The 24,326-nt window shown below is 43.0% G+C and overlaps 2 protein-coding genes across 3 annotated transcripts in view; one reads left to right on the top strand and one right to left on the bottom strand.

Annotated features, from left to right (window-relative positions):
* EIF5B (eukaryotic translation initiation factor 5B) overlaps window positions 1-11,290 on the bottom strand; it is a 44,684-nt gene extending 33,394 nt beyond the window's left edge. For both annotated transcript variants that reach the window (XM_075200155.1, XM_075200156.1), the window contains exon 1: window positions 11,144-11,290. In XM_075200155.1, coding sequence (XP_075056256.1) covers window positions 11,144-11,178 — 35 coding nt within the window. In that variant the 5' untranslated portion in view covers window positions 11,179-11,290. The remainder of the gene's footprint in view (window positions 1-11,143) is intronic.
* A 416-nt stretch (window positions 11,291-11,706) lies between these two features.
* Window positions 11,707-22,229, top strand: TXNDC9 (thioredoxin domain containing 9). Its single transcript, XM_075200157.1, has 5 exons — window positions 11,707-11,844; window positions 17,985-18,193; window positions 19,200-19,318; window positions 19,838-20,092; window positions 21,523-22,229. The coding sequence occupies exons 2-5, from the start codon at window positions 18,005-18,007 to the stop codon at window positions 21,635-21,637; spliced, it is 678 nt and encodes a 225-aa protein (XP_075056258.1). The 5' UTR covers window positions 11,707-11,844; window positions 17,985-18,004; the 3' UTR covers window positions 21,638-22,229.
* Window positions 22,230-24,326: the final 2,097 nt, after the last annotated feature.

Genomic DNA, 24,326 nt, shown 5'->3' with positions numbered 1-24,326 from the left:
ACTTGCTAAATCCTTTGCAAGGCTGCTGAATGTATTACGCTTCTGCTGATCAGGCACTGACAAGCACAGCCTACTTTCTCTCTTTAATATAACACTCCAGATGGTTTCAAGTGATTGAATCAGAAAGTGGAAACTTCCCAAACTGAAGCGGAATTTCCCTACTGTACATCATCTATCTACTTGTGTGAAAGGAGATTAAAGGGTTGTTTACTAGGGTACAATTGTCTGCATAATATTTTGTTTCACAAATAACGTTTTTCTATTACATTAATTTAAATTAAAAGCCATTTTAAGTATGAAACATCTTTTCAATTATAATACTCACACACACTCAAAAAAGTATATAAAATAAATCAGATTGTACAGGTATATTTTTTATATTACCTCCATTAATCACTATGGAAAATGTTTGGCCTGTGTACACTACTCACATAGTAAACATTATTGAACCTTATATCTTGCCTATTACAACAACCCCACACGTGCTGCACAATGCAGTGCTTCAGTACAATGATGTACCTGCATTCGCTCCAGAGGGTATATTTACTAAACTGCAGTTTTGAAAAAGTGGAGATGTTGCCTATAGCAACCAATCAGATTCTAGCTGTCATTTTGTAGAATGCACTAAATAAAAGGATAACTAGAATCTGATTGGTTGCTATATTTCAACAGCTCCACTTTTTCAAACCTGCAGTTTAGTAAATATACCCCCAGGAGTACTCTCTGCAGTGATGCACAGCACATTCAGCTGCATAATGCCTCACAATAAATATCTGGAATTAATTTCAGAATAAAATAAGAATGGAATAATACACAAAATTTCCTTAACCACAAAATATATACATCAAAAGAATCCTTTTTAAACCACACTAGTTACAGTGCACAACATGAAGTTTGCCTATTACGATAAGCACAGTAGTCTCATCATTTAGATTGTTACCTTTACTATTACCTATTATAAGATATGAACAGGCATTCACTGAGCAGAAATAATCTTATCCAAGAAAGAAAAAATATACATTGCCTCGAGAATATTTATCCAGGTGGAGAGAAAACTCTCTCGCTCCACTAACTGAAGATTCAATAGCATCTTCAGTTCATGACGCAATAAAGCGTGACAGAATGTTGTATTGGAACAAGAAATACGTATCATGTTGGATATCCATCTAAATGCTTCCATTGTTTGCTCTATTAGCTCCTATTCTGTCCCAAACTTTATGCCTGAAAAGCGTTGAGTGCTTCTTCAGGATAGTTGTGTTTAGAACCAGACTGGGAACAATTATTATTGTTTATTTATATAACGGCGATCATATTACAAAGCGCTCTTCAAAGAATAAGTAATTATTCACATCAGTCAATGCCCCATTGGATATTACAGTCGAATTCCCTACCATACACACTTCATATATACATCTATAGATTGTAAGCTTGCAAGCAGGGCCCTCTTACATCTTTGTCTGTTTTACCCAGTATTGTTGACTACTGTGTTTGCTCCCAATTGTAAAGCGCTACGGAATTTGCTAGCACTATATAAATAAACGTTGACGATGATATACACACACACACACACACACACACACACACACACACAGTACTATGTCTTTGGACTGTGGGAGGAAACCAAAGCACCTGAAGAATATACACAATCCACACAGATTAGTTGAAATCGTACCATGACCACAGAGCTGCGAGACTGCAATGCTAACAGCTGCAAACTAATCATACCAACTTACAACCTTACTGTCTCTCTGGACAAAAAGCAAACAAACATCAACCTCTTCAATCCATTTTAAAAAGATTGCCCACTTTGGTCAGCTCCATCCCATGGAACCTCCCGGGTACCTGAAGACAGATATACACTATACGGACAAAAGTATTCGGACGCTTGACCATTACACCAACAGGGACTGTAATGACATTGTTTTCATGTATATATACTTTAATTTGGAGTTGGTCCCCCTCTTGCAGTGATAACAGCTTCCACTCCTCTTGGAAGGCTTTCCACAAGATGTTGGAGTGTTTCTGTGGGAATTTGTGCCCATTCATACTGTAGAGTATTTATAAGGTCAGGCACTGATGTTGGACGAGAAGGCGTGGCTCACAATCTGTTCCAGTTCATCCCAAAGGTGTTCGATGGGTTTGAGGTCAGGGCTCTGTGCGGGCTAGTCAAGTTCTTCCACACTGATCTCAAACCATGTCTTTTTAGTCCTTGCTTTGTGCAATGGGGCACAGTTATGTTGGAATAGAACAGGGCCTTTCCCAAACTGGTGGCACAAAGTTGGAAGTATAGCATTGTCCAAAATAACTTGGTATGCTGAAGCATTAAGATTGCCCTTCACTGGAGATAAGGGGCCTAGCCCAAATCCTGAAAAACAGGCACATACCATTATCCTCCACCAAACTTCACAGTTTGCATGATGCAATCAGGCAGGTATCGTTCTCCCTGCTGCTGCACTAACCAAGTCTATGCATGGTATTGTTCAGTCATATGGGGAGGGGAAAATTAAACACCCCCAATCATTTTAAACGTTGGCTTCTGTGCATGACAATTAGTCACCTTATCTGTAACTAGGGAGAAGCATTACACACCCAGCTGTAATAAACAGTGTCAGCAGAACACTAAAACTTCAATGTAGCTCTGGCAGTAATGATGAGGTAATGGCCATTTGTAACAAAGCAATACTTAGCCTAAATAACAATCTAGAAACGTCTATATAGCTGCACAGGATCGAATACAGCTATCACTCTGGACTGCTCAGAAGCTGGAAACAGAATAGCCCACAGTATGTAAAATTGCCAGAAAGCACTGCAATTGTTACATGGACCATTGATGAAAGTCTGGCATCTGGATAGACAGAACACTTGCACTCCTCACTTAAATTGCAGAAAAATGTCTGTCCTGAGAAAACGTCATGAAACAGCAACTAATCTGTATTTCACAAAAGTTGGAGAACCTAACTAGACTACAATATGTTCTATGGTCCACAAATAATGAATAAAACCACGTTCCCCACATAGCAGCCTCTCTCTCTACTCATCAAATACTATATCTAGCATGCAATAAATGGTTGTTTAGAATTTATGCACTTCTGTTCAAACATCTCCCACATCTTTGATGGGCCTTTCTCAATGACGGAGCTTAAACTTGCCCACACACACCTCTTTGTTAAATTGTTCTATTAAGATTCAACCTTTTAATTAAATCTTTTGCATATCATAAAGAATGCTCTAAATAGGATACCAGAAAGTTTGAGAATGCAGAGAAAATCACTTAAAGAAAACATTTCGATTTCATTTGTCTGGAACTGGCAGGTTCCCAGCGGATTATGATTAATTGGTGCAGTAATTAAATTTTGTATGTGCGTGAACTTTATTTTTGGGTGTTATTAGTTGTGTTTATGTATTCTGTTCTTATACACTTATGCATAGTGATCCAATTATTTTAGCAATTACTTTTAAAAAGTATCACACTTAGACATTATTCCTTTACTATTTTGTGGGTTTAAGAATCTCTAAACCTAAACTGTACTTATTGGATACTATTATTAGCTATTTAATATGCTGTATGTCAAATGACTCATGTCATGACAAAACTTGAGATGTCTCGCATTGTATTTACTTACATCTGCTATGCAGCTTAGTTTAAGCTTTTATTCAGTTATCAGCCATTTACTGCAGAAGGTGGATTAAAATAGCTGACTGCGCCCTGTAATTGGGTTTCTAATAGAAAATCTACAAAAATGTCTACCCACATGATCACTGCATCTTAAACATATTTCATTCTGATAAGCCCTGAAACTTGTACACATATTTGTGACTGTTATCGGTAGCTCTATAATATGCTACCCTGTATATTAGTTTTAGTGGAACATACAACATATTTTAATCAAACAATCTATAGCTGGCCATATATTTTTGTGAACTAGCAGCGTGTATGGACAGAAAATTACTTTTTTTTTCACCTGCTGGCTGAAAATGGTAACGTGGCTAGTAAATGATCATTAATAGCTCATTTTGCCCTGCATGCGCGGTAATCTTCCAACTGCACTAAAAGCCTGCAATGGAGCCGATGGTGATATAAAAGGGCTTAATGTAATCCATTCTGGCCATCGATAACAATATTTTATTTTGGAACTTAAAAAGTTTCACTGTACATCATTTACTCTGTTAAAACAAAAATATAATGTACTCAGTGGCACACACAAACAACAAAATGAAGACTTCATCTTGGTTGTGGCGTCATTTAAACCCACGGCTGGTGGGTTTGCATTTGGTACTGCTCCCAAGTAATGTGACAATTAAGACCAGGGGCTAGATTTACTAAGCTGCGGGTTTGAAAAAGTGGGGATGTTGCCTATAGCAACCAATCAGATTCTAGCTGTCATTTGTTTAGTACCTTCTACAAAATGACAGCTAGAATCTGATTGGTTGCTATAGGCAACATCCCCACTTTTTCAAACCCGCAGCTTAGTAAATCTAGCCCCAGGTATCAATCTGCTATTGGCAGGTCCACATCTGCTCAGAATCTTACAGACTTGCGCCATTTATGCCTGCATTTGAAATGGCTCTGTCGTGCTCCCATGCATTGAATCAGTCCATCAAGATACATAACCTCCAGCTAGCCCTGACTCCAACACCACCCTGATTACTTCAGGCTGGTACTTTTATACATGACATGAGTGTTGGGTTTCCAGTCCAAAGCATTTGATGGGCTTAATTGGGGACAGGAATGGCTAAAAGAACTGGAAACCCCTTGATTCCCCTTAGCACAATGGGACTGACTGCCAAATCAAGCAGTGGTCTCTAAAAAAAATTGCATATAAACATGGTAAGCAATAGAATGATTAACCCTCAAAGTTATAAGTATTCAGAGGTCTCTCCCATTTAACTCCTTACTGAAACAGCATTTTTGTACCTTACACATTGGGGGCACCTCTGGTGACTGTATCATAGTGGCTGATCATAGAGTTCCGGAGGAAATTTATGATAGATTAACATTCTGGAACCATGCATTATATTTGATTACTACTACTAAGTACCATTATTATTATTATCATTTATTTGTTAGGCGCCACAAGGTTTCCGCAGCGCCGCACATAGTACAAACAGTAGACTATACAGGGTATAACAGTACAGAAGAATAAACAAAAAGTATCAATACTTCAGAGATTCCAGGCAGGCAGATGCAATAGACACGGAGCAGAAGAACGGGTAAGGAGACAGGAGGGAAGAGGGCCCTGCTCATTCGAGCTTACATCCTAAGGGAGGGTTGACAGACCAGGCACAAGAGGAGCCGGTTGAGGCAATGGGAGAGAGGGGAGAATGAGCGGAGGAGATAGGGGTTAAGTGGATGGGTGGTAGGCTTTGAGAAAGAGGTGAGTTTTGAGTGCACGTTTGAAGGAGCACAGAGTGGGAGAGAGGCGGATGGAGCGAGGGAGGTCATTCCAGTGAAGGGGGGCTGCGTGGGAAAAGTCCTGGATTCTGGAATGGGAAGAGGTGATCAGAGTGGAGGAGAGGCGACGGTCATTGGCCGAGCACAGGGAGCGGGAATGGAGAGGAGGTTAGAGATATAGGGGGCAGTAGAGTGGGAGAGAGCCTTGTAAGTGGTGGTGAGGAGTTTGAAAAGAATTCTGTAGGGGAAGGGGAGCCAGTGAAGGGCAAGGCAGAGAGGGGAGGCAGAGGAAGAGCGGCGTGAGAGGTAGATGAGTCTTGCGGCCGCGTTGAGTATAGAGCGGAGGGGGGAGAGACGAAAGTGGGGGAGGCCGGTGAGGAGGAGGTTGCAGTAATCCAGGCGGGAGATGATGAGTGCGTGTATGATGGTTTTGGTGGCCTCCTGAGAGAGAAAGGGACGGATGCGGGCGATGTTGCGTAGTTGGAAGCGACAGGCTTGGGCAAGGGAATGAATGTGGGGGACAAAAGAGAGAGTCAAGGGTGACACCCAAGCAGCGGAGTTGGGTGACAGAGGAGATGGTAGTGTTGTTAACGACAATGGAGAGGTCAGGGTGGGATGGGTGGTTGGGAGGAGGAAAGACAATGAGTTCAGTTTTGGAAATGTTGATTTTGAGAAAGCGCTCCGACATCCAGGAGGAGATGGCGGAGAGGCAGTCAGATACCTGAGCGAGGAGGGGGGGGGAAAGATCAGGTGAAGAGATGTAGAGTTGAATGTCGTCAGCATAAAGGTGATACTGAAGGCCAAAGGAGGAGATGAGAGCACCAAGGGAGGAAGTATAGAGGGAAAAGAGTAGAGGGCCAAGAACGGAGCCCTGCGGGACTCCTACTGCGAGAGGGTAGGGGGAGGAGGAAGAACCAGACGTGGATACAGAGAAGGAGCGGTTAGCGAGGCAAGAGGTGAACCAGGCGTGGACAGAACCAGAGAGGCCGAGAGAGAGAAGAGTTTGCAGCAGGAGGGGGTGGTCCACGGTGTCGAAGACTGCGGAGAGGTCAAGGAGGATGAGTAGGGAAAAGTGACCCTTGGATTTGGCCGATAGGAGATCATTAGTAACCTTGGCCAGGGCCGTTTCGGTAGAGTGGAGGGGGCGGTAGCCGGATTGGAGAGGGTCAAGGAGGGAATTGTCCGAGAGGTGCCTGGTTAGGCGGCTACAGACAACCCGCTCAAGTAATTTAGAGGCATAGGGGAGAAGAGAGATAGGGCGATAATTGGCAAGAGATGTGGGGTCGAGATTGGGTTTCTTGAGGATAGGAGAGATGAGAGCGTGTTTAAATGAGAAGGGTACTACCCCAGAGGAGAGTGATAGGTTGAAAAGGTGTGCGATGTAGGAGCAGGCAGTGGGAGAAAGAGAGCGAAGGAGGTGAGAGGGGATGGGATCGAGAGGGCAGGTAGAGGGTGGAGAGGACTGAATGAGAGTGAACTTCTTCACCTGTTGTAGGGCAGAAGGAGCACCAGAGTTGGGTGTTAATGGGAGGTGAAGCAAAGAGGGAGGCGGGAGAAGAGGAGGAGATGTTCAGTCTGATGGCCTCAATTTTGGAAGAGAAAAAGGTGGCAAAGTCAGAAGCGGAGAGGGAAGACGGGACAGAAGGGGGTGGGGGGGGAGAGTAGGGAGCTGAAGGTGGCAAAGAGGCGGCGGGGATTGGAGGACTGAGAGGAAATGAGGGACTTAAAGAAGGATTGTTTGGCAAGGGAGAGGGTGGAGCAGAAAGAAGAGAGGATGAATTTAAAGTGAAGGAAGTCGGCCAGGGAACGAGATTTCCTCCAGAGGCGTTCAGCAGTGCAAGAGCACTTTTGAAGGAAGCGGGTGAGTTTTGAGTGCCAGGGCTGGGGAATGATGCGGCATCTGCTGACGGTAGAGGCCGGGGCGACAGCGTCCAGGGCAGTAGTGAGGGAGAGATTGTAGAGAGAGGACGCCTGGTCAGGACAGACCAGGGAGGTAAGGGGTGATAGGAGAGTTTCAAGAGAGGAGGAGAAAGAGGTAGGGTCAATAGCGTCAAGGTTGCGCCTGGTGAGGGTCGCCTTGGGCGAGGCGGGAGCAGGTGAGGAGGACAGAGTGAAGGAGAGGAGATGGTGGTCAGAGAGTGGGAAGGGAGAGTTGGAGAAGTCAGAGAGATCACAGAGATGAGAGAAGACAAGGTCGAGGGAGTGACCAAGACAGTGGGTGGGGGAAGAGGTCCACTGAGTGAGGCCTAGGGAGGAGGAGAGGGCGAGAAATTTGATGGTGGCGGGGTCAGAACAGTTGTCAATAGGAATATTAAAGTCACCAAGTATGATGGAGGGAAGGTCGGAGGAAAGGTAGTGGGGGAGCCATGCAGCGAAGTTGTCAAGGAAAAGGGAGGTGGGGCCAGGGGGCCGGTAGATGACGGAGACACGGAGGTGGATGGGGGAGAAGAGCCGGATGGAGTGTACTTCAAAGGAAGAGAAGGAGAGGGAAGGTAAAGTAGGAATGACCCGAAAAGTGCAGTTAGGGGAAAGGAGGAGGCCCACACCACCTCCTGGACGCTCATCCGGTCTGGTGGAGTGGGTGAAGGAGAGGCCCCCGTAGGAGATGGCGGCAGGTGAGGCAGTATCGGAAGAAGTGAGCCAGGTTTCAGTGATGGCAAGAAGATTTAGAGAGTTGGAGATGAATAGGTCGTGAATGGATGCCAGTTTGTTACGGATGGACCTGGAGTTCCAGAGGGCACATGAGAAGGGGTGGGAGGGGAGAGTGGAGATGCTGATGAGATTGTCAAGGTTGATGGGGCAGCGAGAGATGGGCAAGAGAAGTGGGCTGGGGGAGAGGATGGGTATAGGAAAAGAGCGGGGCGGCATGGTGAGGGACAGGGATGGACGGGGTAAAAGAGAAGGTGCAAGGGTAATTAACTCAGAGGTGAGGGCACCAAGGGGAGACTGAGATGGACCAGAGCAGATAAGAGGCTTGATTATATTAAGGATTGACGGAACAATGTGAGACAAAGGCAGAGATAGGACTGTAAGGGACAAAGGAATGGAGCAAGAACAAAAGGCGGTCGCAGAAGAATAAAAATAAAATGGAGAGGTTAAAAATGCAAATAAAATACAATAATTAAGATAAAATAATATAAAATACAGTACAATACAATAAAATTGAATTGCAGAAAATAATAAGGTTAAACTAAGGATAAAATAGGCTAAGGTAAATTAGAAAAGAAAACACAAGGTGGTGAAAATGATGTTGGGCTGCAGAGAGCCAGTACCGGGTCCAGGGCAGGAAAGTCCAGGGAGACAAGAGTTCCGGGCAGGCGAGTCCAGGGTAGGTCAGATAGACGCCGGAGCAGAGTACGTGAACAGGTGAGACAGGAGACCGGAGGGCCACAAAGACAGGGCAGATCCAGGGACACTCAGCAGGGGGGGGGGGGGCGAACCTCAGTCGGAGCGGCGGGAGATCCTCAGTCGGAGCGGCGGGAGATCCTCAGTCGGAGGGGCGGGAGATCCTCAGCAGGAGACCCTCAGCAGGAGACCCTCAGCAGGAGACCCTCAGCAACAGCGCAGCAGGAGTCACGGAGGAGATCAGCCGGAAGAGAACAGCAGCAACAACAGTCGGTCTGGAGGAGCAGGAGCGAAGCAGTCACAGGAACTGGAGGAACAGCAGCGGCAAGACTGGAGACAACACAGCAGCCAAGATCCACTGGGCGGGAGCAGAGGTCATGGAGGCACAGACGGTGGGTCCAGATGGTGGCACAGACGGCAGGTCGAGACGGAGATGAACCCAACAAAGCAGTGCAGGAAGAGGAGCTGGAGTCGACAGCGTGGGCGCTAGGTGACGGCAGGAGGTCAGCATCAGGTAGAAGCACGAGGAGGCCAGAGAGTGAGGCAATCCACGTCCTGGCATGGAGTCTGCAGCAGTCGGCAGCCGGGGTTCAGCGGGAAATACCACGCTGGAGGGGGGTAGAGTTCACCGGTGGTTGAGCATGGTGGTGGTGGTGGAGGAGGCAGGCATCTCCGTGGTGAAATGCGGGGCCCAGAGGGGTTCCAAGCTGGGCTCCAACGGAGAGCAGGCAGGACACGTCTGTCCTGTTCAGAGGTCAGACAGCAATTTATAAGAAATGACGCATCCTCTGTTATAAATTAGATGGATATTAGAAGTCACCTAGGCTGCTCACAGACCTCCATACCCATATATAGAATATGTCTCGCAGCTTCCTCGATAGGGGGGTCCTGGATGGTCTTAACTTTATTAGCAGTGTACAGAGCACCAACATTTGTCACAATGAAGGTGACCAGCAGTGGACCCGGCCACATAGGGCAAATAGCGGTGTGACTCAGGGAAAGTACCATTAATGAAAAGGGAATGGATTTAATAAAATATTTACAGTAAAATGAGAGATGAAAAAATACCTGTGACAATATCACAGGGGTTCCGCGGCCAAGGTAAGCAAGGCAGGGGGCTACTTGGTAATCATTTTGGCTTAGGGGTGCCTTGTAGTAATTATGGAGACTCTAAGGGTGCCTCAAACTGAGAAAGTTTGGGATCCACTGGGGTAACCATCACCCATAAAATAAATGACAGTTGGTGCCTACATTTTCAGAATCATTTCAATTAATTTCAACAGATTCACATCAACCCTGAAAGCTCTAAACTTGTCTCTCTTGCTCCTAAACTCCATATTATTCTGCCCACCCATGGATGCCTAAAACAACTAATTGACTTGACTTAAGACATATTAGTAGCTACATTTCCATCTGACAAAATTAACCCTAGCGTGTGCGTGAAGGTATTATAGATAGTAAACTCTGGTGCTGGGACTGATGTGAGTAATTAAATATTCTCTATAAAGTACTGGGCTACATGTAGGCACAAAATAAATAACCATTAATAAATACATTGTACAAACACAATTATTAGCATTAAAGTAAGATTACACAATTACCACAAAGTATGTGCCTTATGAACAATCTACAACAATGAAATCTATTATCAGAAACCTCTCAGAAAAGGAATTGTCCAAATAATAGTTTTGATCACCACACTCAAAACAAATAATTGCATTGCTGTGTGTGGGGGAAAACCCCATCAACAATAACAAGATGAACATCTCAAGAAGATCAGTTAGATCGATTGGTATGTGTACACATTGTTTTAGAATGTGATTGATTAAAATCTTAGTCTGATTGTTACACATTTAAATCTGCTATCCTGCAGACTAGATAAAGACAACCCATGGTTCTCAGTTCCTGTGAAACTTCATGGCTAAATTTCCTGAGAGGAAAAGCTGGAATTTCTCATCTACAACAGCTGGAAAACAACAAGTTACCTAAACATGACACATAGCTCAAATAATGTCTGGGCCTATCTGTACATTATACATACAAGAGGCTGGTGAATGTGCCCAAGCTAACTTTCATGACTTCAAACTCCAGCTGTATCTCTCTCCAAAAGATGAGGTGTTCTTGCATCCCTCTATCTGCAGAGCTAGTGAGTGGGCATCGGCCCCGCTGTACATATCCAGATGTACATAGAAACGTCTTTGTACAGGTATATGGTCACTGCACGGTGTACCAGTGTATAGGTCTCTCCTCAGAGAAGTGCAGGGTGCCGAGATCTCACAATATAAAAGCAGCAGACAGAGGCGGCTCTCTAGGCCTCTGATCCCCACACCAGTACAACACACCTGGGATTACTTTATGCTATAAGGATGCTGGATTCCCTCCTCGCCATGTGAGCATTAGATTTACCTCTCCTCAGTCTTGCCTTTCTGTTTCTTGCCCATGGTGGCGATGTCTGGTTAGGATGCTCTCAGTCCGTTCTCTCACACCTCGCTGCATATGGTGGCCACAGACTGCTGCGTGCGGCTCTCTCCAACACATGCGCCTGACCCCGCTGTCTTTGGTGACGTCACAGGTCACTGCCCGTGCAGAGCCAATGGCGAACGGTAGCTGATCCCATGGGATGACGTCACGTCGTACTGAGTGAACACACTCCACGATAACCGTACGAGCGGCTCGCGGTATCAGTTGTATCCTCACCATGTTCTGGGACGGACGGTTAAAGCCAATGAGTGAATGATGAGATCCATGATAAAGGTGTACCAAGATGGTAGTTCGCACGTGTTAGATAGACAGACACACGCATTCTACCATTATGATGCATTTTTATTATTTATTTTATTTTGGTGTGAGATTTCATTGCACTGGTTCCTCACAGGAAAGATTACTGTACACATAAAATAAAGATTACCATTGGTGTCTTTAATGTAGACGTGAACAAAAGTGGCGGCGCATGCTACGTAAAGTGGGCGGGACGTCACTGTGGTAAGGGCGCCTGAGTGACGTCAGCCGGGCGCTTCCCCCCTCCTCAGTGATCGGTTGGTTGTCGTGACAGTGGCTGCTGTTGGTGGGAGTGGCCGGGAGACAGTGGGACCAGTAGCGGACAGCAGGTAATGTCGGGGGGATTGGGCCCTTGGTGGATCGAGGGTTGATGGGTGTCACTGGAAGGGCCCACCTGTATTACAGCAGCAGGCCGACTTGGAGACCAGCACAAGAGCCTGTGTCACCAAACCTCGCTACGCATTATCCCCCACCCTCCGCTCTGTCATGTCATCTGTCTCGTGAGGCCCAAAGTACCCTCCGTTATGCTGCATTTTCTATTGATGTGCCCGCTGTATATATAGATCCCAGAGATGGCTGTGTATAGATAAGATAGCTGCGTGATATATGGGCCCCGGGCCAACCACTTTGTGACATGAAAGGCACACAATATAATTACTTATCGTGTTCTGCGGATGGGGAGAGAGGTCTCCCTTATGACTATACTCTTATATCAAAGATGTCGAATTATGATGCGTCATTTTAAGAATAGTAATGCTAGTTATAGGGAAGATAAAGCAACCAGCAGGACGAGGTTAGAGGAGGGAGCAAGAAGGTGAGCTCATGAAAGTGAAATTTTTCATGAAAGTGCTATTCCTGAAAAATGGAACTGCTTCATAAGCAAGGTTATGTAAAACAATATAGTTATAGTATCTTCAATATTTTAGTATCCTAAGATGACATTTGTTACATAATTTTAAAGTGAAAGGCATTTGCTGTTTATAGTATCTTATGTAAAGTGACAATTAATATAATTGTATATATTGTATCCGGTATATTAATTAGGAAATAGTTGCTATAGTTAGGCCTTGTACATACTAGCATGATTTTGTTGTGTGTTAAATGGCATGCATTTTGCGAATAGCATTTTGACTTTGCTGTAATATTCCCCAATGCTTTTAACTTGCAGGAAACTCATTGAATGGAACAAGATGTGTTTTGCAAAATGCTACATATCCCAACACTAGTAAAAATGAACAAGAGTTTTGTTTTCAGTGCTGTTTACATGCCTTGTACTAGCATTAAACCTACTAGGAAAATGCAAGAAATTACACCAGTGCAAGGCATTAGGCCTCCCATAATTTTGAAATGAGAAAGCTAGCTCATCCTTGTGGCCTGATAGTTTTGTGAAACCATAACATATACCCTATAGTACATCTTGGTCTCCTGGTAAAACCGTTATCTAGGTCCTTGTTCCAACCAAGGTTAGGTACACACTACAGAAAAATTCTCCCAATGCAGCATCTTTAACGATTTTATAAACTAATAACATAAAGAAAAAAAAAAGTGCCGATTCATGTGTACACCCTATACATGTTTTACACTATTTACCTTCAAATCTGTGTTCTTCATCTTTCATAATCATTGGCTGAAAACACTGTAGTATGTACCCAGCTTAATTCTGTTACTGTGGTTCTACCAGAAAACTGACCCTAATCTCCAAGGACTGTTTCAGGTTTTAATGATTTATCACTGGAAATGTCCCTGTTATTCAACATAGGCCTACATTATAGTTTAAGTTCTCCTACTTATATTTTCCAAAATAATCACAATCTATTATCAGGGCTTATTAGTTAATGGCTATCAAGAAAGAGCATTTCAAGTTCAATCATTCATGGTGATTGTAATGCACCTGATTGCACTGTTGAGAGACATGCTTTGGTGCTCATGGCTAAGTGTCCCTGCAAAAGGTGTCTTATTTATTGGAATGTAAGCATTATAAGTTAGAGAAAAATATATATCGTCCTATTTGGGGAACACTGCGAAAAATAGGGGTATAGCTGGTGGTACCGGGAGTCAGGCACTTAAACAGTTACATCTGTGAGTGTAGCTCCAACCCTGCTATGCCCCTCCCACAGGAAGAGAACTCAGTTTTGTTTTAGTGCCCTTAGGAGTTGGGCATGGTTTCCAGGGCTCCTGCCCTGGATTTAGATATATTTTTTATTTTTTTTTCTTATTTATTTTATTTTATTTTATTTACAAATTTATCTTAGGGGGGGGGGGGGATGTGCTGGCTAGGGGGTGCTTCCCAAGGGATGGATAGACTGGGGTCTTCCTCCATCCTGGGTCCTTTGGCTGGGGTGAGTGACTTTAACGGCCATCTAGACTCCTCCCCCCTGCTTCCTGGAGCCAACGGACTTTTCAGCACCATTTTACCTCCCCTCCTCATCTGATGAGGTAAAATGGTGCTGCTATGGTGAAAGGTAACGGTGGCAAAGTAAGCCCAGCCGGTTCCCAGCAGCAACAGACAGTGTGGCATAGGCGGTCCATCCTGTCAAAATAGACCTAACCCATTTTCCTCACAATCGATATTTTACCTCTGGCCTCCCAACCTGTGGACTCCGATGCAGGGCTCTGCAAATAGTGATCCACAACCTGTCTGAGTCGTGGGTAATTATTCACGTTCCACCAGTAGAAAGAAGTTTGGGGTTTTACTCCAATCTCTTCCTTGTCCCGAAGCTGGACGGCTCTTTCAGACCAAACCTAAATTTAAAATCTCTCAATCTTCAGGTCAGAGTACTAAAGTTCAAAATGGAGTTTCTCAAGTCGATCATTGCGACCACGGAACAGGGAGAATTCTTAGCTTCCCTGAATATAGAGGAAGCGTATCTTCATGTTCCCATATGGCAGGGACATCAGCGTTTGCCATACAAGTCGACCTTTACCAATTCTGGGCTTTACCCTTTGACTTAGCCACCGCGCCAAGGGTATTCACCAAGGTAATGGCAGACATGGTGTCCAGTCTACGTTCTCAGGGTATCACAGTAATACCTTACTTAACGATCTTATCAACACTCCGTCTTGCGAAATTCTATCCCAGCATCTTCAAACAACCATATCCTTCTTGGAAGCTCATGGATGGATAATAAATGGACCAAAGTCCTTCCTAATACCAGCGCAAACAATATGCATTCTAGGCCTGAACTTCGATACCAGGTGTCAGAAGGTATTTCACCCGGAGGACAAGATTCACTCAATATAGAAAAGAATCAGGGAAATCTTGAAGAAAAGAGAAGTCTCTCTCCGAAGCTGTATGAAGCTGCTAGGCACAATGATTTCAGTATTTGAGTCAGTAACCTATACTCCGTTCCATTCAAGAGCTTTTCAGTGGGAACTACTGCGAAAACGGTCAAAGTTCCATTTACACCTGGGCAGACAGATGATCAGACTCTCCTCTCCTGTAAGACAGTCCCTTGCCTGGTGGCTTCTTCGGTCTCACCTCTCCAGAGGTTGATTCTGCCAAATATGGCAGTGGACAGTTGTCGCCACAGATGAGTCTGTCGGGATGGGGAGGGTTCACCTTAACTCAGATTTCAGGGTTTGTGGGACCCTCTAGAAACGTCTCTCCCCATCAATGTTCTGGACTAAGGGCCACCTACAGTGTGCTAGTCCGGGCACAGGTTTTTCTGCAGGTAAAACCAGTCAGAGTGCAATCGGACAATCCGACTGCAGTCGCCTACATAAACCATCAAGGCGGCACTCGCTTTGAGCCATGAAGGAAATCAACAGAATAACGCTCTTGGCAGAGCGACACATTCCTGTTATTTCAGCAATCTGCATTCCCAGCGTGGAAAACTGGGAAGCAGATTTTCTCAGCTGCAGCAAGGTTCATCTAGGAGAATGGTCTCTACATCAGGATGTGTTCGATCTCCGAGTTCAACTGTGGGGTTGTCCAGAGAGAGATCTCATGGCGTCACGCTCGAGCGCCAAAGTTTATCTTTTCTGCGCAAATTACAAGGATTCCGCAGCAGGATTCGTGGACGCCATGGTAATTCCATGGAAGTTTCACCTAGTCTATTTATTCCCTCCTCTTCCAATGCTCCCTAGGGTTCTCAAGAAGCTGAAGAGGGAACGAGTACCGGCCATATTGGTGGCCCCAGACTGGCCCCGTCAAGCTTGGTCCTCGGACCTTCTGAGAATGGCAATACAACCCTCATTCTGATTGCCTCTTCTTCCAGACCTACACACTCAAGGTCCTCTTCGATGCCACTCATTAGCTCGGTTGGCTTTGACGGTGTGGCTATTGAAACCATGATTTTGACAGCTAAAGGGTTTTCATCGGCGGTTGTGAAAACTATAATCAAAGCAAGAAAGCCATCTTCTGCAAAAAAATATTACAGAATCTGCAAGACTTATGTTCTTTGGTGTGAAACACCCTAATTTCACATGTCATGGTTTAACGTTTCCAAGTTACTAGCCTTTCTTCAGGCAGGTTTAGACAAAGGATTGCGTTCAGCCTCCTTGAAGTTGCAAGTTTACGCCCTGTCTATTTGCTTCCAGCACAAGTTGGCTCTTTTGCCTGAATTTCACACTTTCCTACAGGGAGCGGTTCACATACTTTCCCCGTTTGTACATCCGGCGGTACCATGGGATCTGAATCTGGTTCTTCAGACATTTTTCCAACAACCATTTGAACCTTTAGATTAGATGGACTTTTGGTACCTCACTTGGAAGGTGGCATTTCTGCTGGCTTGAATTGGGGGCTTTGTCTTGTGATTTCCCCCCCCCCCCCCCCCCCCTCCTTGTTTTCCATGGGTTTCGGGCAAGGGGTCCTTCCTTTGTTCCTAAAGATGTTTCTCGTTTTCACTTGAATCCAAAAATAGTAGTTCCTGCTTTCACTCCAAAGTCTAGGTCTTTAGATCAGTCCTTGCTATTGTTAGACGTGGTTAGGGCCCTTAAGTGTTACGTAGCCTGCACTGCGGGTTTGCGCAAAACCACCAATCTTTTTGTGTTGTATGATGCACACAGACGTGGTTGGCCTGCCTCAAAGGTGTCTTTAGCCCGTTGGATCACTTCCACCATTAAGTTGGCTTATATGAATGCAGCTAGGCCGGTGCCAGACCGTTTGTCTGCTCACTCAACCAGGGCACTATGTGCCTCTTGCGCGGCACGTCATGGAGCTTCAGCTGAACAGCTGTGCAGAGCAGCTACGTGGTCTTCTGTCCACACTTTTGTAAAATTATACAGACTACAGAGCTTTGCATCTCAGAATGGCCGTAAGGTTTTGCGTGCAGCCGTATCAGAGCAGTTCCTCCATTAGGGGAGGCTTTGGTATGTCCTCTGTTTCGCAGTGTCCCCCCAATAGGATGTAAGAGAAAATAGGATTTTTGTACTCGCCGTAAAATCCCTTTCTCGTAGTTCATTGGGGGAGACTGTGCGCCCACCCTTGCTCTGAAAGTTTTATGGGTTGACTATTTTGTGTTGTGCTGGTTGACATTCTTTGACCCTCCTTTGGGATTTGTTAGACATAAACTGAGTTCTCTTCCTGTGGAAGGGGCTTAGCAGGGGTGGAGCTACACCCACATATTTAACTGTTTAAGTGCTTGACTCCTGGGACCACCAGCTATACCCCTATGTTTCACAGTGTCCACCAATGGACTATGAGAAAGGGATTTTACAGTGAGTGCAAAAATTCTATTTTCTAAAGGATTAGCCGTCGTGTGAAATAGAGCAGGGAGTTCCAAATTGATTTACCATTTTGGGATAATGTTGTGTAGAAATTGAGCTTCATATATTGTCTGCAATGTAGTAATCATTGCTTTATAAGCAGAACTCAAAGGTGTGCAGGACAGTGGTGCTTGTGGTTATTTGTAAAGCTGGGTACACACCTATGCAATTATTGTGCAGATCACACGATTCCCTGCTGTTTGGTCAAATATTGCAAGAATGTGTACACTGCCACGATCATGTTTTATCATACCAAGGCACATCGCATCTGTTGACTTGCTTTTAGAAACTTAATAGAAATCCCAATCAACGACAGAAGGTCGGGCAAATATTGAAGTGTGTATGCACTTGCAACCAGCAGTGTAGGCAGGTCTCTAGAGTGTACAAAGACACAATCTTTTCAGCATATGGTTATGAGAGATGAAGAGCACAGATCTAATGATACATTGTATAGGTGTGTGCGCATGAATCGACATGGTCAGCAGGACTTTGACGTTGGTAAAATCGATACAGAAATCGCATGAAGTAACTTTCTATAGTGTGTACCCAGCTTCAGCAAGAAATAGTAGTAACAGTTGAAGATAGGATATACTCCAGATTTTTGGTGGGGGGGTCCAAGTGTTAAGTTGATAGATATATAATTTTGCTTTGTATGTGTATTGGGAATACCTTTTGTCTGTCAAAAATAAAAAATACCGTTTGCATTGTCTGTCACGTAAAACACATTTAACAGAAAATGTTGAACCCCCTTCCCTCCCCCCAGGCTTGTGAATTTTAAAAACAATGGCAGCTGACGCCTCTGTTGAGATGTTTTCTAAAGTCATGGAGAATCAGTTATTGCAGACTACCAAACTGATGGAGGAACAGCTGGACGCACAGCTGGAAAAGTTTGATAAGATGGATGATGATGAAATGGAAAATCTAAAACAAAAGCGACTAGAAGCTTTAAAGAAGGCTCAACAACAAAAACAGGTAATTTATGCATTTAATACACATTTAATTCTTTATCCTAAAACCTTTTGAAAGGGGGAAAAATGCAGATATACATCTACAGATAACACATCAGAAATGTTTTGCCATATGCAATGTATATTGCACATTCTCACCATGCACCTGTTGCCAGCTCCCAATAATTTAAAATCTTGTGTTTTCACCAAAATGTATGAGTGCGTAAAATGGAAAGAAAAAGTTCCCCTTTACCATTTGTCATAGAAAATGGTATCACTACCAATGAGTTGGATGCTTCCTTGTTGTCAGCTTTCAGTACATACTCTAAATTATTACATAAGGTCAGTGTCAGAGAAGACCTCAGTAGCTCTAATTTTAAATAATGCATAAGGAATTATGACGTAGAGGGGAAGGGCAGAATAGTTATTTTTTCTCAATAATATGCATTAATATCTGTGCATTGCTATTAAGATTTTACAAAGGCTGTACTATTATTGCTTTTTAAAACTGCATGACAGGTAAGAATTAGCAAAGTTTAGTAGTACAAAAGCATAGAAATTGATCAGCAGAAATTTTAAACCGCACGCACTACTACATCAAATAAATCCACTCCAGGTCACTCCCATTACCTTGCCCTCTTTATTGATTTTTTTTTTCTCCTAGTTTCGTCCAATTTTTGCACACCCCATCATGTTTTGCTGTTGTGTGAAAACCTTCTTTATCTGTCTGCTGCATGATTTAAGACTGGAGTGCTTTCAGGCAAGGGGAGGAGCAGAGATTTATTGTTGGTGGTGTCAACATTTTAGGGTTCTGTTCAGACCATCAGATGCAAGCCACTTTTTGTGCCTTCTTTATTAAGTTGTTTTATATGAGTACAAAATCATACAAAGATCTTTTCATCCATTATGACACATTGCTGTGGTTCTTAACGCCATTAAATTCTAATTTGCTATTAAAAAAAACCATTTAATTGATCACAGTACTTGTGGCATAATTTTAAATTGATTTGGATACATTTTTTTGAACCCAGGAATGGTTATCCAAAGGGCATGGTGAATATCGAGAAATACCCAGTGAGAGAGACTTCTTCCAAGAAGTGAAGGAAAGTAAAAATGTTGTCTGCCATTTTTACAAAGACTCTACTTTCAGGTATTGTAAAAAATTTACTGCGGTTCCCCATTATTATATGAACTACTGTATATTAGAATGTGAATGAAGGTTATTGTTCATCACAAATATAAAAACCTTCAAGGAGACTATAAAAAGAACTTTCTCTATTTTTCACTCCTGTATTTAAATATGAACTATAAGGAATAGTGATGATACTTTTTATTGCATTTTACATATTTATAGGGAGGGGGGCAATTCAATTGTCTGAGTACTCGTGAAAGTAACGTGACCTGTGCATTACCGTTACTATGATAATAGTATGCATTATTACCATTAGTACGGTAACTTCAGCGCTAACTTTTGCTTGCAGCTCTGAGAGTTGTGAACACAAATCTGTTAAAATTACCGTACAAACGGTAATAGTGCGCAGGCTTCATTACTTTAACGAGTAACGTGGCCAAATGAGTTCATCCCATAATGTCACTTTAAAGTTGTAGTTCTAACCACTCTGGAGTTCAGGTTGCTAAACTATTGCAACACTTTTTTTTGCTTGAGCAGATGTAAGATCCTGGACAAACATTTGGCTTTGCTGGCCAAGAAGCATGTTGAAACAAAGTTCCTGAAACTGAGTGTTGAGAAAGCGCCTTTCTTAAGTGAAAGACTCCGCATAAAAGTCATCCCAACTCTCGCATTAGTGAAAGATGGAAAGACAAAAGATTACGTGGTTGGTTTTACTGACTTGGGCAATACAGATGAATTTACCACCGAGACTTTGGAGTGGAGACTTGGCTGTGCAGATGTCATTAAATACAGGTAATAATGATTTGAATATTTAATTTGTTTGGCTTACTGCAAATGTAATTTCCCTTTTGTGATTTCACTATTTGTATTAGCCATTGAATATTTTGCATGATCAGGGTGCAAAAAGTCTGGTCACCCAAGTGCTGAGACTTAGAGAAGGGATAACAGGGCTGGCAGCTGCCACCAGCATTCTGACAATGTTTGACATGGGATGCACTAGGACTTAATCGCTGCAATAGTTTTGTCCACAGAACAGGGCACCAATATTGCTTTCCTTTCAGGTATGTGCAAAACTGTATTACAAGTATATTCACTCTATGGGCACACAGCACCACCAGGAACTATAACAGAATCTAGATTAGTGAATGGCAACATGAAGTACCTGGAGGGCAACAGTAGAAAGGAGGGAGAGCACCCCCTCTTACTCCAGGTGTGCTATGTGACCTCTCTGCACTGTGCAGAAGAGGTCGTGTGATGCATAGTTGACTGCCATCATTCTAATAAGATTTCGAGGAGCCCGTTGGTGGTGCCGCAAGCGAAGGTTCGGGGGTGGTCCGATAGTTGCACACTGCTGCTCTAGGTACATACAAGAACAAGCTGCAAGAAAACAAACTCCTCTTGAGAGGAAATACCTATTTGATACATTTTTGGTAACCAGAAAAGCCTGCAGGTAATGAAGATTTACGATATGAATTTCTTTTCTGTGTTTAAACTTATGTCGAAAGTAAATGCATGTCCATACCATATCTTCTGGAGGCCATTTACAAAGTCTCTTGGATGCGGGTGGGTGGAGGAATTAGGAAGCGGAGGGATGAGGTGTTTTATGTGTTGGCAAGTCATTTAGATTATTGTCAACTCCTGTGTCTGACTCATTTTACTTTACGTTTCAAGAAGTGCATTTTTTAAAAAATAAATATGGGACTGCCATGCTAATTTCCTAGTGAATATTATGTTTCAATTTGTTTGTTTTTCAATCACATTAGTTACTGGTCTCTTTGGTTTTGTCCAGTAGTGTCATAGTCAACAATAGTAATTGTATATGTGGTTCTAAATAATACACATGGGTAATTTCTCCAGGAAATATACATCAGTTCAGTATTGAACTGGCAATTGTAACAGTTACGCAACTTTTAAACAAAGCATACTGTATCTTGTATGTATCTGAGGAGGGGTTAACATTGAGGGAGGGATGAGTTATTTTATGCTGGCTCCTAAGTTTTTCAGTTTCATGGCCACACCTGTTACAAGTTAAAATTTCTCTGCAACAGAAGGCTGGAAATGGTGTAGTAGCTATGGGTATAATTTCTGTGTTCAGTGAATGTGCTCATTGAAACAATCTAATGTTATTATCGATAGTAGTAATATGATCTTCCAGTGATGATTTTTTTTATTTTTATTTTTTGACTGTTGCTTATCTTTTTTTTTTTTTTTTTTTTTTTAAGTGGTAATTTAATGGATCCCCCATTCCAAAGTCAGAAGAATTCTGGCACTAAATTCAAGAAATTGGAAAAGAAGACGATACGAGGAAAGACTTATGATTCGGACTCTGATGATTAGATATGCACCTCAATAACCCATTATCTGACATAGCGTGATTTCTGGAATAGGCTCCAAGATGAGTGGTCATAGATAATCATCCATTCTGTGGGGTCTAATAGACATTCTTGCTTTCTAGCACTTGGCAATGTTTTGGAAATACAATCCTTCAAATGCAAGTCTTTTCTGAATTGAAAAAAAAAAAAAGTTTTATACTCGTGTTTCAAATATTTATGTACAACAAAGCTCAAATACAGAGTAAGAATCCTATCCATGGTTTACAGATTCTGTATCTTTAAGATATGGAGAAGACATTTGAAGAATGGGCAATTTCTCTTTTTAATTTATTACATTAATAACAATTATACATTAACTAAATTGTGCATTTTTGAAGGCACTTAAATAGTGGCCTGCACCACAGTAGAATGTGTTTGCAAACAATAATTGTCGATATCCTCACCATGTTACAGCTTGCATTAAATTTATTCTAAGGGTGACATATGGGGTCTTAATATGATTATCAATATCACAATGCAATCCATTTTCATATTTAAGGTGTTTTGTTTTTTTTATTGCAGATTTGAAATAAAGTTTTGAAACTGAGAAATTAAAATTGTCCTTGTGGGACTTATTTTTTTTACTACTTCACAACACAAGTATAGGCATTATAAAAACTTCCATGCAAAAAAAAAACCAATAGTCAATTTTAACAAACAGATTTGTTTCTTTATTTTCCTATTTAAGATGGGGTGAGGGTAGAGAGATAAATGGAGTCAGGTACACAACAAGGTAAAACCTCAAAGTAATCTAACAATAAATTATAAACAAATATTTAAAGGACCTCTAATGGTTCTAAAACATTTCCAAAACAGATTAGTTTACACAACAGAATTTATATCCTGGATGATAATTAAGGGGTCCAGGAGACATCTTCAAGCATGCTCATTTGGTTATCTGTGTGTCAAAACGGAGCCAACTTGCATCTATCCATATTAATGCTCATTTAGACCCAGAAATGTGAGACCTGGTCAAAAGTTTCAGCAATCTTTAGAAATTTTTTCACTTTTTAATACAAATAAGTCATTGTGAATTGCATATAAGTAATTGTTAACCAAATATCAAGTAGTCATTTTGTTGAGGGCCGGCACAAACTAATGTCAGGTGCCATTTTTCTGAAGCCCAGTTTTTAAATAGATTTATAACTAATCTCTGAGTGCTGTTTGTAATCCGCACATTTTTGTGAAGCCTAATTTCTCTTTCATCCATCTGGGGGGCACTGCTTAACCATGGGTTGAGTAGGGTAAGGAGGAGTTTGTCACCTACATAGTTAATTTCCAAGCTGCTGACAGACCCCTCCCCCTGCCAACCCGAAATAGAAGGTGCCCACTGTTTTGGAATTTTTATAATAAACGTGTTTTTTTATTAGAGACAGACGGGTGTGCTGTGTTGTAACAGAGCACACATCGGGAGAAGCTGCTGTCAGCAGGGAGCTGAACAGCTCCCACTGTCGGCTGAAGAGACAGTCTGCGAGAGCTTCTCACAGTGTGACAAGCGGTTAATGCAAACCTGCAGTTACAGGATACCGGCGCTGGTAATCCTGTCAGCCTCGGGGGGGACATGTTGGAAGGTATCAAGTCCCCACCTCAGCAAAGGAGGAGGGGGAACTTGGTCCTCCGGGTCCCGGAGAGCAGGAGGTTATGGAGGCTGCTTATTGCGGCAATTTCTGCTTATAGGAATAGAAGCAGAAATCGGTGGGACTGCTGAGGATGTTGGAAGGATATAGGCATTAAAAATAGCTGCAGAAGGGGGCGGTTGAAAAGTGGAACCTCCCCTTGCTTGCAGGGCGACTTGGAACGTTCCATTGGCGACAAGAATCGTCTGGGAAAGGAATAGTCAGCCATTGTTGGGATACAGAGCTACTTACAGGCTTCTCCCTGGCTAAGTACATCATTTATGTTATATAATCTCTGACTAGATAGGGAAGCATTGAACATTTGCTGGGCACATATTGTATGTGAGGGCATGGTAATTATTTAAAGACTAGCTCTCATATACTTCAGAAATACTATCTTTTGACATCCTCATAGATTAGTTAGTATTTTCTGTATAAACTTGTGTGGTTGTGCCTGTCCTTTTGCTGTATGGTAGCTTTCTTTGCTGGGTAAAATGTCTGAGAAAGGTAAAGCAACACGTGCCAAATTTTATACATGTTCAAAGTGTAACACTAAATTAACAAGTGAACACCAGGACCCAGGGGCGCTTTGTAATGACTGCGCAAGGCCTTCAGTGGCAGTGCATTCAAGTGTTAGCACCATTCCTGTAACGGGCTCCAGCGTGGTCGGCTGTCCTGATGCAGAGGGTTAGTACTGTGGTAAAACTGCTTTCCAAGCCAGCTGAGATTCCAGTGGTAGCGGCGGCACTTCCTTCTACTTCTGGAACGGTAGCCTCTCTTAGTTCAGGCGTATCTTCGGAGATGTCCGGCTCTTTGACCTCAGCATTAGGACAGTCTCCTCTGTTATCTCGGGTATCGGCCCCTTCAGGGGAGCCTGCCTGGTCTGCATCTTTGGTAAAGGTTTTAGATTGGTTAAACCATATGTTAGAGAATCCTAGACATTTACCTAAGAATAAGAGACATAGATCAGCAAATCCGCTTTATCTCTTGTCTTCCTCTGAGGAGGAAGGTGAATTGTTAGAGGACTCTGATCATTAG

The sequence above is a fragment of the Mixophyes fleayi genome, chromosome 2 (genome assembly GCF_038048845.1).
Source record: "Mixophyes fleayi isolate aMixFle1 chromosome 2, aMixFle1.hap1, whole genome shotgun sequence".
In the NCBI taxonomy this organism is placed as follows: Eukaryota; Metazoa; Chordata; class Amphibia; order Anura; family Limnodynastidae; genus Mixophyes; species Mixophyes fleayi.
Note: the sequence above shows the minus strand (reverse complement) of the source record. Positions and strands in the feature narration are given on the sequence as shown.